Source organism: Pongo pygmaeus, chromosome 13 (assembly GCF_028885625.2).
Source record: "Pongo pygmaeus isolate AG05252 chromosome 13, NHGRI_mPonPyg2-v2.0_pri, whole genome shotgun sequence".
NCBI lineage: Eukaryota > Metazoa > Chordata > Mammalia > Primates > Hominidae > Pongo > Pongo pygmaeus.
The window spans coordinates 89,101,384-89,119,883 of NC_072386.2; the positions used below are offsets into that span (position 1 = coordinate 89,101,384).

An 18,500-nucleotide genomic window follows, 5' to 3' on the forward strand; every position below is an offset into this window, starting at 1 on the left:
GTCACCAGCCTTGCTGCTTCTAACAGGTGGAGTCCAGAGAGGAGGAATGCAGATGGAGAGATGAGGCAGGGCAAAGCTCACATGTGTCCTCGACTGGGACCAAATATTTCCCAGAAGAATATCATAAAAATAGTTCTTTGGGGGCCAGGCACAGTGGCTCACGCCTGTAATCCGAGCACTTTGGGAGGCCGAAGTGGGCGGATCACGAGGTCAGGAGATCGAGACCATCCTGGCTAACACGGTGAAACCCCGTCTCTATTAAAAATACAAAAAAATTAGCCGGGCGTGGTGGCGGGCACCTGTGGTCCCAGCTACTCAGGAGGCTGAGGCAGGAGAATGGTGTGAACCCGGGAGGCGGAGCTTGCAGTGAGCCGAGATCACGCCACTACACTCCAGCATGGGTGACAGAGCAAGACACAAGACTCCGTCTCAAAAAAAAAAAGCTCTTTGGGGATGGATTGCAGCCCCTGGCCTATAACAATCATATACCCACAGGACAAAGGGCTCGCTGCCTCAGGACCCACGAACTCTCAACAGGAAAACTAAGCTTTCTGAACCACAGAAATTATTCTACAAAGAAAGTGCTATTGGCCCTCTTCTTTTTTCATCCCAATTAGGACTTTGCAAACCATTTTTAATAATGAACAGGAGGGAAAGAGAGTGGGTACAAGCAGTCCATACAGACATCCACTGTCTCCACTCTTTTTTGGAAAACGATGGGGCACAAATACCTAACTGAATCTCTAGGGGCTTCAATTCCTGAAAACCTCAGAGGTGGGAGAATTCACGAGTGTAGAACTCAAGACTCTACATAGAAAATATGGTTGGGGAGGAATGAGTTTGCTGGTGAATCTCTGAGGCCTTGATAAATGATCACACTGGAGATGACAAAACAATAAAAGCAGCCCCCAAATAAGGAGGATACCAGTGGCAGCATGCATTTATCAACTTAGTACAGACTAGAGCCTGTGCAAGTGATTCCAACTTATCTTGCTCAGCAGAACCTGCTCAGCACCCTCCTCCTCAGCAGCTGCAGCGAACTGCCCGCAAACGCATTTGTGAGGGCCACATACACAATCAGATTTTCCTCCCTGCTGATTTATACTCCTCGATTTGCACCTGCCTGGACCCCAGGTTTCACCAAAGCTCCCTCCCTCTTTCCCCTCTCCCAGCTCCTAGGGGCCTCTAGAGGGCAGTTTAAAAGGATGGGATTCCTTTCTTCATCTGCCTTTATCTTTCCTGGGGCCTGACTGCAAAGCCTCTGTTCCTGCCCTACCACCCACTCCGTCTTCCCTCATCATTCCCGCATGGGGGGCTGCAGAGGCTGTAATTCACAAGGCAGGTTCCAAGGCTCTCCTGGCTACAGCAGACATCAGCTGCTTTTCCTCGCCCTCACCCATACCCCTCCTCCTGGAAACAGTATTTCCAAATTTTTTTTTGAGGAACTATTTTTCTCCCACTTCCAATACACAAATGTCAGTAGGTTGGACCCCAACTCCGCTCCAAAGCAGACAACTGACCGAAGGGGCATGGCCAATCACCACATTCCACCCCTGTGGACACAGAGATAGTCAAGGGTGGGCAACTGACCCAGGTCATTATAAATACAGCCAAGCCAATGGCCTTTACACTTGGGATTTTGCTGTACCTACTAAGAAAGTAGCACTCTTTCTGCTGGAGTTGAAAAATTAGTAGGAAGACAAAAGTATGCCTGAAGCTGCTTGCCACCACTTGGAGAGAGCCTACCTGAGACCTGGAAACACTCCCAAAGCACCTGGATTCAGGCATGATTGAAGCACACCCTAGACACTCCCATCATATGAGCCAATGAAATGTCAGGTTTCATTTTTTTTCCTTGAACCAGTGTGAGTGGAGTTTCTCTCACTTGCAACTGAAAGAATCCTGACGGATACAGGGTCCAGGGAAAGTAAGTTCATGTTGGAGAAGCATTTCCATGGGTGTATGTTTGTGCATGTAAACAAAAATCACCTATACTCAAAAACTCTTTGAGGGAGCTTACCATACCTTTAGCACAGTGAAGACAAAAATACAAGGTAGAATCAGAGAAGAGGAGGGACATTTTCTTAAAACCTGACCTAAGATGGTTATAGCAATTAAGGTTACCTTGCAGTTCCCTGCTGCCAGGTCATCATGGTGAGAGGAATAGGTGGGGTTTCAGGCCCTCAGGGGACTCACCCTCATCTGTGATGGTGCCACTGCTGGAGCCCCCGCTGCTCTTGGACTGCCGATGGGATGACGAGGAAGACACTGAGGACTCCGCAGTGTGCCCTTTGGGTGAGGGGGAGGGCGTGAGGGTTGGAGAGGTGCTCTTGGAGGTAGTGGAAGTTCCAGACGGAGGCCTTTTGCTGGTCTCCAATTTCTGCTGAACACAGTAAGACAAATACATAAGCCATCACCTGTAGGGTAGAAATAATGAAAACAAGACACCCACAACAGGGAACATGGGTGGTATTTGATTCAACATGATGTTTAACCAAGGCTATGAAATCTACTTTTAAAAACATGCAAAGCAGAAACAGCATTATCAGAACAATTAGAGGAAAATGCAACCCTGGAGCAGAGATAGGATAAGATCAAACAGCTGCATATTATGAGTCAGGAACCGCCCTGCCCCACCCATCCCAGTCCTGACCTCCAGCTACTTGCATTGTGGCTTTGGCCAAGTCCCCTGAGCTCTCTGGGCCTCAGTTAACCAGCTGTAAAATGAAAGTCTGGCTTACAGAGGCACAAAGTCTCTTTCTGCTCTTGATGCTCCTTCATCTACACCAGTCACTTCTAAGCTTTTCACCAAAGAACACGTATTCTTCCCTTTTTCTCATTGGTTAGCTTTAAAACAAAGGCTTTTTACATTAAAATAATTCTAGACGTATAGAAGAGCTGCACAGATAGAACAGAGTTCCCATATACCCCTCACACAGCTTCCTGATATTAACATCTACATCGTCACAGTATAATGATCAAAACTAACAAGATGACATTGACACAACACTATTAACTAAACTACAGACTTCACTCTGTTTCCCTGGCTGTTTCGCTTATGTCCTTATGCTGGTCCAAGATCTGATCCAGGAACCCACGCTGCATGGAGCTGTGCTGTATCTCCGTAGGCTCCTCTGACCTGTGACAGTGCTGTCTTTCCTTGTCTTTCATGACCCTGACACTTTGGAAGTCTTGGTCAGGTATTTTGAAGAATGCACATCATTTTGGGATTACCTTATGTTTTCCCATAATTAGATATGCTTGTGAATGTAGGGGGCAATGAGGTGACATGCCCATTCAGTGCATCGTTATGCAGAGAGGACAAAGTATCTGATTACTGGTGATGGTAACCTTCATCACTTACATGAGGGGATGTCTGCCGGGTTTCTCCATTATAAAGTCACTATTTTTCTTTTTAATATTATTTGGGCCAGGCACGGTGGCTCATGCCTGTAATCCCAGCACTTTGGGAGGCTGAGGCAGGTGGATCACAAGGTCAGGAGTTCAAGACCAACCTAGCCAATATGGTGAAACCCCATCTCTACTAAAAAATACAAAAATTAGCCAAGTGTGGTGGTGGGTACCTGTAGTCCTAGCTACTTGGGAGGCTGAGGCAGGAGAATCACTTGAACCCGGGAGGCGGAGGTTGCAGTGAGCCGAGATCGCACCACTGCACTCCAGCCTGGGTGACAAAGTGAGACTCTGTCTCAAAAAAATAAATAAATAAAAATAAAAAATAAAATATTATTTGGGAGAAGTTTTTTGGGCAAATATTTTTTAAGGTTCTACCCATTAATTTTGCATTCATTGGTGAGTCTCACTGAGGCAAGTGTTACAGTGGTGTTCCCATGGTGATTTTCTATTGCCCTCGTTCCTTCCACATTTATTATCTGTAATACTTCTATAAGGAAGAGTTGTTCTTTCTCTCCTATTTATTTGCTCAATCATTTATTCCTATCAGTACAGGCTCATGGGTATTTTTTATGCTCTGGGCCATAATCCAATATTACTGTTATTTTGTAGCTCATTATTACAGCTTTGGCCATTGTGAGATCTTTCGGGTTGGCTCCTGTATCCTTTTGACATGTGCCATCTTTCTTTTTTTTTTTTTTGTCTTTCTTTTTAAAAGTATTTGCCTACTTTCTGACACCACAAAATACTTTAAGCTTATCTTATGTTTCTGCTGACCCAGTACTAGAATAAAACACTTCTCCAAAGCTTTCCAAGGTCCCTTTTATTAGAGAATGGTATTTAGAAACCAAAATCTGGGCACTAGGTTGCTCACTGGAACTGGGATGTCACTGCTTCTAGGTCCTCAAAGTGGACAGAGCAAAGACATATACACACTAACTGATGTATACACACATAGCCATATCTACTTTTATATCTACTAATTCTGTGTGTGTGCAACTCTGTGTATTTAAAAGCATGCACTCATACTGATTCATACCGATACCTCTGACTTCAATCCAACATCCACAGAGTTTGTTCTAGCATTTTTCCTTTGATTCTGTCTCTGACAGTAAAAACTTTGCTACTTATTTATTCAATCCTGGTATATATGTTAAGTGTACATGTATGCAAAAAAATTTTTAGCCCATATCCTGGTAAGGATAACAGAATTGTTAGCCCATATCCTGGTAAGAAAAAAAATATCAACTAGAGTACAGTACTTGTATACAGTACTTACTTTTTGTCTTTAGCCTAATATCCACTCAACATACGATTTTCTCCTCCACCTCCTACAATGTGGTTAGGTCATTCATTTGAATACACTTAGATCTTTTGTCATAGTTTGCATTCTATCTTTGGTTCCTGGTTGATTTTGTTTTTTTAAATTTGCATACAGTAAAAAATAGCTCTGTTGTACACAATTCCATGGGATCTGACAAACACATAGTGTTATGTATCCACCAAGAGGGTACCATACAGAAGAGTTCCATCATCCTCTGAATGTCCTTAAGTGGTCCTTTTCTAGCTAATCCCTCCTCCTAATCCCAAGCCATAAAAACAGTGCTCTATGTTCCATCCTGTGACTAGAGAGGAAAAAATAAACTATTTTTCCTCTATTCTTACCCCACAACAATCAACACAGAATGTGTCTGTGACCAAAGGTATGGAGCTTTCTTTCCCTACACACCAATCAATTAATCAGTTCTGCAGTGGACACCAGCTGAGTATCCTCCAATTCAAGTCTGACATGATCTATCCAAACACAGCACCAAATCCCACAGGTTGAGGGCTCAGTCCCAGGAGACTGCCCCCACTTCAGATGCCAACTGCAAGCCCCAGATTGTTTTACCTGTGCTTTTGACTGGCTATAAATCAGAGTTCCCACAACTCCCTCCTTGGCTAGTGGCTCACAGAATTCAGGGAAACACTTACTTACATTTACGGGTTTATATGGATTATTATTCAGCCATAAAAAGGATGAAATCCTGTCATTCAAAGCAACATGGATGGAACTGGAGGACATTATGTTAAATGAAATAAGCCAAGAATGGAAAGTGAAACACCACATACTCTAACTCATATGTGGAAGCTTAAAAAGATGATCAATGTAAGTAAAAAGTAGAACAGAGGATACGAGAGGGTGGGAAGGGAGGGACAGGAAGAGATTTGTTAAAAGGATACAAAACTATAGCTAGATAGGAGGAATAAGTTCTAGTGCTCTATACCACTGTAGGATGACTACAGTTAACAATATATATAGTTTCAAAAAGCTAGAAGGATATTGAATCTTCCCAACACGAAGAAATAAATAAATGTCTGAGATGATGGCTATATAATTACCCAGATCTGATCACTATATATTGTATGTATCTAAACATCACTATGTACCCCCTAAATATGTACAATTATTATGTGTCAATGAAAAAAATAAAAATTTAAAGATATTACCATGCATAGAGCAAGGCACGGAGGAAGGGGCAAGGAGCTCCCATGCTCTTCCTGGGCATACTACCCTCCAGGAGTCTCCAGTTGTTCAGCTGTTTGGCTCTCTGAACCCAGTCCTTTTCAGGTTTTCATGAAAGCCTCATTATGGCGGCACAATTAATTAAGTCATTGGCCACTGATTATCAACTAAACCTTCCAACCCTCTCCCTTTCCCCAGAGGTTATGGGGTAGAGTGAAAGGCTCAACCCTCTAATCCTGTCCTGGTCTTTCCTGTGACTGGCTGCCATCCTGAAGCTACTTAAGGGCTGCCAGCCATCAGTCAATTCATTAGCACACAAAATGACATCACTTTGGAGATTCTAAGGATTTAGGAATTGTATGACAGGAAACTGGATGAAGACCAAATATACATTTCACAGTTATCACATATCCCTACAGTGTTGCTGTTTCCAGAATCTCATATAAATGGAGTCACACAATTTGTAGATTTTTGAGTCTGTCTTCTTTCACTCAGCATAATGCCTTTAGGATTCATTCAAGCAATCGCATGTATCAATAGTGTGTCCTTTTTGATGCTGTGTTGTGTTCTATTATTGCATGAATGTACTACAATTAGTTTATCTACTCACCTGTTGAAGAACATTTGGGATGTTTCCAGTTTGGGGTGATTATTTTTTAAAACTAATATAAAGGTTCACAGATTTTTGCATGAAGAGAAATTTTTTAAAAATCCACCTAGTAGTCAGTTAGCTGGGTCATATCATAAGTGAATGTTTAGTTTTATAAGAAACTGCCTATCTTTTTCAAGGTGGTTGTACCATTTTGCATTTCTATTAGCAATGAATGGGAGTTCCAGTACCTCCATATTTGTCACCAGCAACTGTACCTTCTTAAATCTTAGCCAGTCTAATAGGTATATAGTTCTATCTTAATTATGGTTTTAATTTGCATTATCCTAGTAACTAATGATGGTTAAACATCTTTTCATATGCTTATTTGCCATCTTTATATTTTCTTTGATGAAGTATCTGTTCAAATATTTTGCCCATTTTTACATTTATGTTTTATTGTTGAATTGAGGGTTCTTTATTTAGTCTGGAAAAAAAGACTTGATTCTTTATAGAGATAGGACCTCACTCTGTAGCCCAGGCTGGAATGCAGTGGCAACATCATAGCTCACTGCAGCCTTGAACTCTTGGGCTTAAGCAATATTCCCACCTCAGCCTCCCGAGTAGTTGGGACCACAGATATGAGCCACTGCACCTGGTTCCTGGATAAAAAACTTTTTCCAGATCTATGATTTGAAAATATTCTCTCCTAGTCTGTGGCATGACTTTTCATTTTCTTAATGGTATCTTTTACAAGGCAAAAGATTTGAGTTCTGATTAAGTCCAAATTTGCCAATTTTTTCTTTTATGTATCATGCTTTTGGCACTGTGAGATATATGTGGAGGTTCCTTTTCTTGCAATATGAACATCCAATTGTTCCAGCACTCTTCGTTGAAAAGACTACCCTTTCTCCACTGAATTGCCTTTGTACCTTTAAAAAAAGAATTTAGTTGGCTTGTCTTGTGCGAGTCTATTTTTGGGCTCTCTCTTTTGTTCCACTGATCTATTTGTCTGCCCTTTTGCTAATACCACACTGGGGCTTTATGTTAAGTCTTGAAATTAGGCAGTGTGAGCCTGCCAACTTTATTCTTTTTCATATGACTATTATAATTTTTCGTATCTCAATATAAAATTTATAATCAGTTTCTAGATCTCTACAAAAAGAGCTTGCTGGGATTTTGACTGGGATTACATTTAATCTGTAGATCAAATTGCAGAGAACTGGTATCTTCATAATCACAAGCCTTCCATCTCTTCATTTATTTAAGCTTCTTTATCAGTGTTTTGTAGTTTTCGACCTATTGATTCTACACATATTAGATTTATATCTAAGTATTATATTATATTCCATATAATACATTTTCACATTACTTCAATTTCATACATGTTAAATGTATTATAAATATTTTTAAAATTTCAAATTAAAAACATTCTAAATGTCCTAATGCTAAATATTTATTACTACTGCAGAGAAATACAGCTGACTTCTGGATATTGACCTGTATTATATCCTGAGACTTTGCTGGACTCACTTATTCATCCTAAGAGCTTTTGTGTAGATTCTTTGGAGTTTTTTATGTGGACAGTCATGTCATCTAAGAACAGAGAGTTTTGTTTCTTCCTTTCCCATCTGCATGCCTTTTATTTTTCTTGCCTTATTGTACTAGCCATAGTATTTGGTACAAAGTTGACAGTTGGAGGTAAGAGACAACATCCTTGTTCCCAGTCTTAGGGGGAAAACAATCCTTAACCATCAAGTGTAATCCTGGCTATATGTGTTTTATGTCAGATTCAGGAAGCTTCCCTCAATTCCTAGTTTGTTGAGAGTTTTAATGATGAATGGATTTTAAATTTTGTTAAGTGCTTTTTCTGCATATTATTCTTTAGTCTGTTCATATGGTGAAGGCTAATGATTGATTTTATAATGGTGAACCAGATTTGCCTTCCTGGGATGAACCCCACTTGGTCAGAAGGTACTATACTTTTTATTTAATCATGGGATTAGATTGGCTCATATTTTGTGAAGGATTTTTATATTTATATTCATGAGGGCTATTGGTCTGTCATTTTTCTTTTCATGTTAGTCATAAAAATGCATCCTTGTTCCCAATCTTAGGAGAAAAGAAAATCTTAGGGATTTTCCATAATAATATAGGGGTCAATTCTGCAAGACATGCAATCCTAAATGTGTACACAGCCAGTGAGGCAAAAACCAACAGAACTGAAAGGAGAAATAGACCAAACTGCAGTTATAGTTGGACACTTTAAAACTCCTCTCTCAGTAATTAATAGAACAAGTAGAGAGAAAATCAGTAAGAATATAGAAGACATGAACAACAGTAACAACCAACTAGACTTAATTATACATTTATGGACATTTATAGAACTCCTCTCCCCCAACCATAACAACAGAATGCACTTTCTTTCCAATTGCCTATGAGAAATTCACCAAAATAGATCACATTCTAGGGCACAAAATAGACCTCAAAACATTTAAAGGGACAGAACTAGAAACAGGACTATAATCAAATTAAACTGAAATCCCCAACAAAAGAAAGATTTCTGGAAAATTAACAAATAATTGAAAAATAAACAATACATTTCTAAATAATCAATGGGCCAAAAAGGAAATCTCAAGAGAAGGGGAAATTATTTTGAACGGAATTAAAATTAAAATATATCAAAATTTGTGAGATGTAGAAAAAGCATCACATAGAGGTAAATTTATAGCATTAAATATCTGTATTAGAAAAAAAGAAAGATCTCTAAACTGTAATCTAAGCTTCCACCATAAGGAACTAGAGAAAGAAGATAAAATCCAAAGGAAGTAGAGGGAAAGAAACTATAGATAAGAGCAGAAATCAATGAAATTGAAAACAGAAAAATAGAGAAAATCAATAAAACCAAAGTTGGTTCTTTGAAAACATCAATAAAATTTATAAACTTCTAGCCAAACTGATTAAGAAAAAAAGACAGAAGTCACAAATTACCAATATGAGGAATGAAAAAGGAGACATTCCTACTGATCCTATGTAATTAGGATCCTATTTTATTACAAAATAGTAATAGATACATACTATTAACAACTCTATATCCATAAATTCAACAACTTAGATAAAAGGGAATAATTCCTTGAAAGGTACAAAGTACAAAAACTCATCCAAGTAGAAATAGAACACCTGAATAGTCCTATATCTATTAATGAAATTCATTCTGTAAGTTAAAACCTTCCAAAAGAGAAAATGGCAGGCCCAAATGGTTTCCCTGGCAAATTTTATCAAACATCTAAGGAAAAGTTAATAAGAATTCTACACAGTATCTTCTAGAAAACTAGGAGATAATACTTCCCAATTCATTTTATGAGCCAACGTGACAGTTTTTTCTTTCAGTACTTTAAAGATGTCACAACACTGTCTTTGATTTGCATGATTTCTGACAAAAAGTCTGCTGTAATTCCTATTTTTTGTTTCTCTGTATGTAATTTCCTTCAAGAAAAGGCTGCCTTCAAGATTTTCTCTTTGGCTTGTTTTCAGTAGTTTAAACATAATATGGAGTGGTATATTCTTTTTGGTATTTACCCTATTGAGCGTTCTGTGAACTTCCTGGATCTGTAGTTTGGCATCTGTCATTAATTTGAGAAAATTCTCAACCATTATTTCTTTTCATTTTTCAAGAATCATTTCTTTACATTTTCCTTCTGCCCCACCTCTTTCTCTTCCTTTAGGGATTCCAATTATCTCTATGCTGTGGCATTTGATATCATGCCATAACTTTTGAGTACTGATGTTTTGTATGTGTTTCTTCTTTCTTCTTTTGTGATTCAGTTGGGGTAAACTCTACTGACCTAACTTCAAGTTCACTGACTCTTTCCCTGGCTGCCTCAAGTCTACTGAGGTGCCTGTCAAAGGTATTTCTCAACTCCATTACTGTTTTTTTTTTTATTTCTAACATTTCCATTGGGTTCTTTCTTACAGTTTCCATCTCTCAACTGAAATAGTTACACATAGTTACCCATATGATCTTGCATGTTGTTTATACCTTCTATTAGGACCTTTAACATATTAATCATAGTTATTTAAAATTCCCTGTCAAATATTCTAACACCTTTGTCGGATCTGATTATCATGATTGTTTCATTTCTAAGGAGCATGTTTTTTCTTGTCTTTTTGTATGTCTTGTAAATTTTACTAAAAATTGGACATATTATATAGTAGAGTATAGACTAAGATTTCTAAGCATAAATGGATATATCTTTCTTCCTACTAAGCTTTTAATGCTCCTTCTAGCTGATTATATGCCTGAGTGGAAAAAGATGACCCTCCCTGAGGTTTTGAAAGACTTTGCCAAAAAGCTGGCTATACTACTAAAAAATTATTCTCTCTTTTGTCTGCTCTTTCCATGAAGACAGACAATCCCAAATAGAATTCCTGATTAAGCAGGAGATAATTAGTATATCCACACAGATCTATCCCAGCCAAAAGCAAAGAAATATGATACTCTGGACCATATGGGCAACATACTGGGGAAGAGGTGGGTAAATATAAGATCATTTGGGATTCTGTGAAATATTTGAATTGTTCTCAATATCCCTTGAGTGGTAGGCTGATTGTGTTAATGACATCATCTCTACCCCTCCCTCTGCATGTAGTTCTGTGTGCTGTCCTGCCATAGGCATACAAACTTGCTTAAACAACCTGATTGGTTTTCAACTCATGCCTTCAGCCACTGCCATGAGAACATGTCCAAGCTTGCTGTAGACACATGTGGCTCAGCTGTCCTGGCCACCTCGGCCACCAGCCAGATGAGTGTGATCCTGCAGACCAAAGAACTGCCCACATAAGTCCAGATTAAACTGCTGACCCACAGACACACAAGCAGCTAAGTAATGTTTTTGTTTGAAATGACTGAGTTTTAAGGTAGGAATAGAAAGCTGATATATCTAGCAGGCCTTTTGGCCTCCAGAGATCTGGGAAGTATTGGTGCACACTCTAATCTAACGCCACCTATGCTGTGTCTCTTGGAGCTCATATCACACTGATTCATGGCCCTGCTAGATGCCATGCCTTGTGCATACTCCACCATTACAGCAAGTTATTTTAAGCAAAGTACAAAAACCAGATTCAGGAGGCTCATATTTTGAATACTAATTTCTAATTTTTACTAAGGTTATCTTTGAAAAAGCACTTCATGTCTCTATTTTGCTGCTGGGATAGAAAGCCCACTTCTGTGTCCTTTGATTTAGGGCTGTGGTTTCTATGAGCCCTGGACTGGGCTGGCTGTAATAGACGCTCTGGTAGGAAGAACATTCCCCAGACCCTCCCCTGAGAGTCTCATTCAGGTGTGCTGGGGTGGAGCCCAGAAACCTGAATTTTTAGACAGCTCCTCAAGATCATAACATACTATCAACATTATGTTACAAATGTAAGGTGATCATTGAAATGGTTTCCCCAGTTTACTGCTTCCTGAATGCATCTTTTGATACAATCTCCTTTCATCAGAATATACTTATATATAATGTATGATCAATACATCAAAATAATCGTTAATACTTAATATAATAGATAATAGTTAATATAATTTATAACTTGGAAATGCCTGCTTATTTCCAATAAAAATTAAAGGAAGCTAATATATAACACATCCAGTAAGACCATCAGAATAGAAACAAAATTTTAGACAAGAAACACTATATCAAAGCCTCAAAACAGTAGACTTCATGAGTAGCTGAGTTTCCTAGTAGCAAAGGCAAAGAAAGAAATACAATAATTCTTACTACCTGATCAAATAAAATATATGAAAGTATCAGTAGAGACTTTTTCCCCCAGAGCCGAATTATAAAAGGAACTTAATCATATAGGACCTATTACACAAATTATTTTGAAGATAAAAAAATGGAAAATAAGCAAATGTGTAGGGAGAAAGAATCTTTTTGGAGCTACACTGTAAAAGGAATCTAATTATATAGGTCCTATTGCACAAGGGATCTTGAACAACAAAAAGAGTTGTGTAACCAACAGTGGCTGGGCAGAAAATGACTATTTCTCATACAGTACATGTACATCCTGGGAGCGTAAATCTCTGGAGGTGCTTCTTTGGTGGGCAAAAGTCCATGGATGAGGGAGGCTTTCTGTGTTTGGACTTCTCTCACTGAAGGAAGCTTATGACATCTAAGAACTATGAAGAGTGGGGTTGTGCCTGGACACAGAGTCCCCTCAGAGGAGGAAAGGGTTATGCTGCACTACTGGGGAGCCACTTGGTGGAGGAGCCAGTTCATACTCATGACTAGGAACCCGCACTCTGGGGGGCTCACCCAGAAATCAACCAAGGCAAAGAGGTTCATTCAGGAGGCAGAGGCAGTCTGAAGACACTAAAAAACTTCTCGTTCCAGGAAGGCATCTAGGTTTTCTTGCCTACTGCATTATCTGTAGACGCTAACACTGTGGTGACTGTTCTCTGGCAGCATTAATGGAAGCACAGTGCCCAGAAGCAGGGAGACAAGGTCCCGGCTCTGTCCTGCTCATTTCCTTCCTTCAGCTCCTCCCTTAGGCCATGCTGTCACCTCTGGAGTGCTACACAAGTTGTTCCCTCAACCCCGAACAGTCACACCAACACCCATGGCCCACCCACACCAGTTTTACCTGGCTCCATTCTCATCCTTCAGATCCCCATCCAGATGGCCCTGATGCCGTCAAACCTGGGTAGGGCCCCCCACCTGTGCCCCTACAGCATCCTTCCTGCTCCACAACAACCCCTATCACACTGAGCTGTGACTGCCTGTGTCCTTAGAGCGGTTGCTAAATTTCCCAGTTCACAGTTGGATCCTTACTGTTAGCTGTGCCAGGCACAGAGCAGATGCTCCCAGGATGTACACAGTGGATGAATAAGGTTGAAGGACAACAAAGACCACTAAGAATGCTGTCAACAGGAACAGTGAACATGGACATGGGCTTACCCTGTGCCAGGCCCTGCTCTAAATGCTGAGGTGTGGGGCTGAGAGCTGAACCCAGGCAGGTTGCTCCTCAACTCATGCTCTTAAACCATTCATCCTCATCAATGAACAAATGTGTGCAGTGTGAGGCTGGGTGACCTGTGGGACTGCAGGAAGTGGGTGTGTACCCTGCCACTGTGCAGCAGCCCAGTGCCCCTCAAATCTGGAGATGTGAGGGGAAGTAAACGCCTGGTGCGGAGGACTGTTTCAGCCCTTCTCATGCAGCCCAGGAGTGGCTGGCTTGAAGGGGCCTGTCTTCAGTCCTGTCCCATGACTAAGGCACTGCCCATGCTTCCCGGCAAGTGGGCCATGTTAGGACAGAATCTGTGAGCGTAACAGGAGGAGGCCACACAGAACAAGCACCTTGCCAACGGGAGCGCTGCCACCTGCAGGGGAGGCTGGAAGCTCAGACGGGCTGGACCCCGGTGCTGGCCCCACAGGGCCTGACCGATGGCTGGGTTTCTGCTCCGATAATCCGGCTGCTTTTTTCCTCTGGGCAGCGATTTGGGACAAGACATTGTCTATGCTGCCACCTGAGGAAACACAAAATGAGTGAACACCATGGGCACAGAGGGCTTACTCCAACGCAAGGGTGGTGGACTGTTGTGTGATGACTGGGTTGGAGCCAGTCTCCCAGACTCCCTTCCCCATGTGGCTCCAGGACAGGACTGACCACAGGAGAACTCCGCAGGAGAACCAGGAGGTGGATGTTTAAGCAGCAGGCCCTGTGCTGCGAAGGCGTGATGGTAAGAGGTGGGAAGCAGCAGCACAGGCAAAACCCAGTCCATCCTCGCTTTCCCCGTGCCACAGCCAGCTTGTGCCGGCCCCCACCAGGCAGAGATGCAACACCCTGCACTCGACACCCACAGCAGCCCCTCTGCAGTGCCGGCCGGCAGCTGCACAGACCATCTGGTCTGGCTGCACCAGGGTTTCAGGAGGGCTAGTGAGTGATTGGTCCCTCACCCTTTGACCCTCCCTTTACGTGGCCACCTACTCCCACGACTGAGTCAATAAATTCCCAGTTCCATAATGCTCAGAGTGCTCTGCTTCCTGACTGAACCCTGACTGCCATTCTCCCTCACCCTGCTTCCCCAAATCTACTGGTAACCTTGAACTATTATAAAAGAAAGGGGCCGGGTGCGGTGGCCCACAGCTGTAATCCCAGCACTTTGGGAGGCCAAGGTGGGCGGATCACAAGGTAGAGATCGAGACCAGCCTGGCCAACATGGTGAAACCCTGTCTCTACTAAAAATACAAAAAATTAGCTGGGTGTGGTGGCGGGCACCTGTAATCCCAGCTACTTGGGAGGCTGAGGGAGGAGGATCGCTTGAACCCAGAAGGTGGAGGCTGCAGTGAGCGAAGGTCGCACCACTGCACTCCAGCCTGGCAACAAAGTGAGACTCTGTCTCAAAGAAAAAAAAAGAAAGAAAGAAAAGAAGAAAGTGATAATACTCAGGGCTGGGGGTGGCTCAAGGGGGGACACTAATGACTAATATTTATAGAGGATTTACTATGTGCTAGGCCCTGCTGTAAGTATTTCACATGTTTAAACAGAGCCATTCTGGAGGGCAAAACATATCAAAAACCTCAAAAATAGGCATACTCACAAACTCAGCCACCCTGATTCCAGCAAATTTAAATAATAGAAATCACTGAACACACAGGTGAATATGGTGGCATGAAGGTATTACGTAGGGAGGTATTACCTACAAAAAGCAAAAATCTAGGAACAGCCTCAGTGTTCAACACAGGGAATTGGTTAACTGAACTGTGATGCCTCATACAAATGGGATACTATTTGATTATTAAACAAGGTGCTATAGATATATATGTATCAACATAACAAGGTGCTGACAATCTAGCAATGTGAGGAAAAAGAAAAAAGCAAGTTACAGAGCAGTTTATAGTTTAGAAAGGCACATGGTTCCAAGAACAGGCTCTGAAGTCAGACTGCCTGGGTTTGGATCCTGGCTCTGCCAACTAATAGCTATGTGACCCCAGACGAGTTATCTAACTGTCCTTAGCCCCAATCCCTCATCTGTGAAACAGAAGTGGTAACTTCACTGCCTGCTGGGGCACTGAAAGAGATAATTCATTCAAAGGGCTTGGCACGCTACTTGACAAATATTAAGTGCTCCATAAATTATTGTGCCTTTTTATAAATATTCATAATCTATAGAAAAACACTTTCCAAATATATATATATGTGTGTATATATATATATATGAAAATGGTAATGATGATCTGTAGTGGGTGAGATTATACTTTGTTGTAGTCTCTTGGCTCATCTGGTCTTAAAGCTTTTTCCACTAGAAGCAGGGTGGCTGACATGGTTTGGCTGTGTCCCCACCCAAATCTCATCTTGAATTATATTTCCCACAATTCCCACATGTCATGGGAGGGACCTGATGGAGGTAACTGAATCATGGGGGCGGGTGTCTCCTGTGCTGTTCCCATGATAGTGAGTAACTCTCATGAGATCTGATGGTTTTATAATGAGGAGTTTCCCTGCACAAGCTCTCTCTTGCCCTGTGCCATATAAGATGTGCCTTTCAGCTTCTGCCATGATTGTGAGGCCTCCTCAGCCATGTGGAACTGTGAGTCCATTAAACCTCTTTTTCTTTATAAATTACCCAGTCTCAGGTATGTCTTTATTAGCAGCGTGAGAACAGACTAATACAGTGGCCTTCCTGCAAAGCTGGTTTTGGTTAATCCTGGATGCCCTTAGGAGGACTAGAAAGTATGCTGCAAGCCCATAATAACTTTGGGGCCCTCTGCTTTGAGACCTAATTGCCACCAACTTGCTGTGTGACCCTAAGCAAATTTCTTGCCCATTGTGAACTTCAGTTTCCTCATCTGTTCAATGAAGGGGCAGAATGAGAAGCTCTCCAGGGTCTAACCTTCAGAGATTTTAAACACCATGAAAACACCATGCACTTCTGTTAATCTCTTGTAAAATTTTACAAGGAAAAAAAAAAAGCATTCTGGACTTTATTTTCTTCCATCTCCATCTGCCTGCATCCCCAAGAAAACGTGTAAAACTCTGAATTGGGAATTCACTGAAAAATCTCTTAGCCACATCAAGGAGAAAGTGCCTCTTGTGCGGTCATTTCTGTGACTGTCTGCAGCCTGAATATCCGGGCAGCGCACACCCTTAGTCCCAAGGGATCACCCCACCTCCCTGAGTGGCCCTGCCCAGCTACTCACCTGAGCGGTTAAGCAGCTCCCCACCGTGCCGGCTCACACCTACCCCACTGGAGCCGCCCGATGAATGAGGCGAGTGGTTGAAGTTTCCAGAATTGGCAGGAGAGGCTGGGCTTCTGGAGAGGCTTGGAAATTTAACAGGCCTGATTGGTGTCTGCAAGAATAACGCAGGTGCAGCACTTAGGGAGGCTGCTCCTCCCTCCAGCCGTGCAGGATCACAGTGTGGAGGTTCCTGTGCTCAGCTGGTGCACACCCCACCAAAGCTCCCTGTGCCCAGCATGGCCCTGCCAGGGCCCAGCTGGGGAGTCCCTGAGGGATGGAGCTTGCTTCTATGTGCTGACAACTTGCCCATTAGCTCAGTGAATCCATGTCACGTCATTTCCCGTGGGCCACCTTGCTTTCAGTCTCATTCAACTCCAGGGCCTTCCAGGAAAAAACCTGACCATGTTATTCACTGACAACCCATGGAGGCCTCAGCACATCCAGGACAAAATCCAGCCCCCTCAGCACCGCCTGGCGCAGTGACCAGCTCCCCAACTCCAAGCCTGCTTCCATGATGCTGCCCCTGTTGGTCCCTCGGCCTGGAATGGATCTTCTCCTCCCCACATCCTTTATGGTGCCTTTCCTGGTCCCATTGTCCCTGGTGCCAGTGCTCCTGGTCACGTCCTCTCCACCCTGACCTCATTCCACCCTCTGCTTCGCTTGCTCTGCTCCAGGCACACCAACCTCCTTTGGGTTTCCTGCTGATCTTTTTTGTGCCTTGGGGCCTTTGCCCAGGCAGCCTGTTCTACACGGACCCGGCAGCTCCTCCCCATCCTTACCCAACTCCTCCCACAGCAGCTCTTCCCGGTCCTTGGCTCTCAGGTCTCAGAGGCCTTCACTGCCTAAGCGGTATAATATGGGCTCTGGTCTAGGGTGGGCTCCCGTGTAGGACAGGCTCCTCGACACACGGCTGTGCTCCCTTCCAGCACCCTCTTCGCTTACACTGTAACTCTTACCATGGCTTGTGAGTGTACATTTACTGTGGTTGCTTGTGTGTCTGATGCCCCAGTGGACTGCCAGCTCCATGGGGACTTGGTTCTCTGCTGCATGCCTGGTACCCAGCTCTGGCCTCGGCACAAAGAAGGCACTCAGTAGATATGATTAAAGGTTGCAGTGGGCTGAATTGCAGCCGCCAAAAAGATATACAGTGTCCTAATTCCTAGAACCTTTGACTGTTACCTTATGAGGCATGAGAATGAGGATGAGCTTATATGTGCTTACCTAAGATGTGCCCAAGTCAAGGATTTTGAGAGGAGGAGCTTATCCTGGATTATCCAGGTGGGCTCTAAATGCAATAACATGTATCTTTATAAGAGAAAAGGCAGAGGGAATTTTGACAAACGAGGAAGCAATGTGACCATGGAGGCCGAGACTGGAGTGACACAGCCAAAATCCAAGCGAAGCCTAGAGTCAAGAGAAGCTGTCAGAGGAAAGAACGGATCTCCCCGGAGCCTGCGGAGGGAGCGGGGCCCTGCTGACACCTTGATTTCAGACTTTCTGCCTGCAGGACTGTGAGAGAATACATTTCTGTTGTTTTAAGCCATGCAGTTTGTGGTGACTTGTTACAGCAGCCATAGGACACCAAAACAAAGGTCCTCTTCTTGTTGGTCCTCTACTGTGGGCACTCCTAAGGGAGAGACAGTAACAGATCCCAGAGCCCTGGCCCCCCACTGTGGGCACTCCTAAGGGAGGGATAGTGACACGATCCCCAGGGCCCAGAATGAGGCCCCTCTGCTGAGTAAGCGAAACAGAACACACT

The 18,500-nt window shown here is 42.8% G+C and overlaps 1 protein-coding gene across 11 annotated transcripts in view; it reads right to left on the minus strand.

Annotated features, from left to right (window-relative positions):
- The window catches only part of ANKS6 (ankyrin repeat and sterile alpha motif domain containing 6), a 64,226-nt gene that overhangs the window by 22,155 nt on the left and 23,571 nt on the right, over positions 1-18,500 (minus strand). For 5 of the 11 annotated variants that reach the window (XR_010123340.1, XR_010123342.1, XM_063649751.1 and 2 more), the window contains exons 10-12: positions 16,703-16,853; positions 13,859-14,028; positions 2,197-2,383 (exon numbers count right to left, since the gene is read on the minus strand). Coding sequence is in view for 8 of the 11 variants with exons in the window: in XM_063649751.1 (XP_063505821.1) it covers positions 2,197-2,383; positions 13,859-14,028; positions 16,703-16,853 (508 nt within the window). In the remaining 3 variants the exon portion in view is untranslated. The remainder of the gene's footprint in view (positions 1-2,196; positions 2,384-13,858; positions 14,029-16,702; positions 16,854-18,500) is intronic. The other 6 variants (XR_010123341.1, XM_054501463.2, XM_063649753.1 and 3 more) reach the window with 5 other exon arrangements.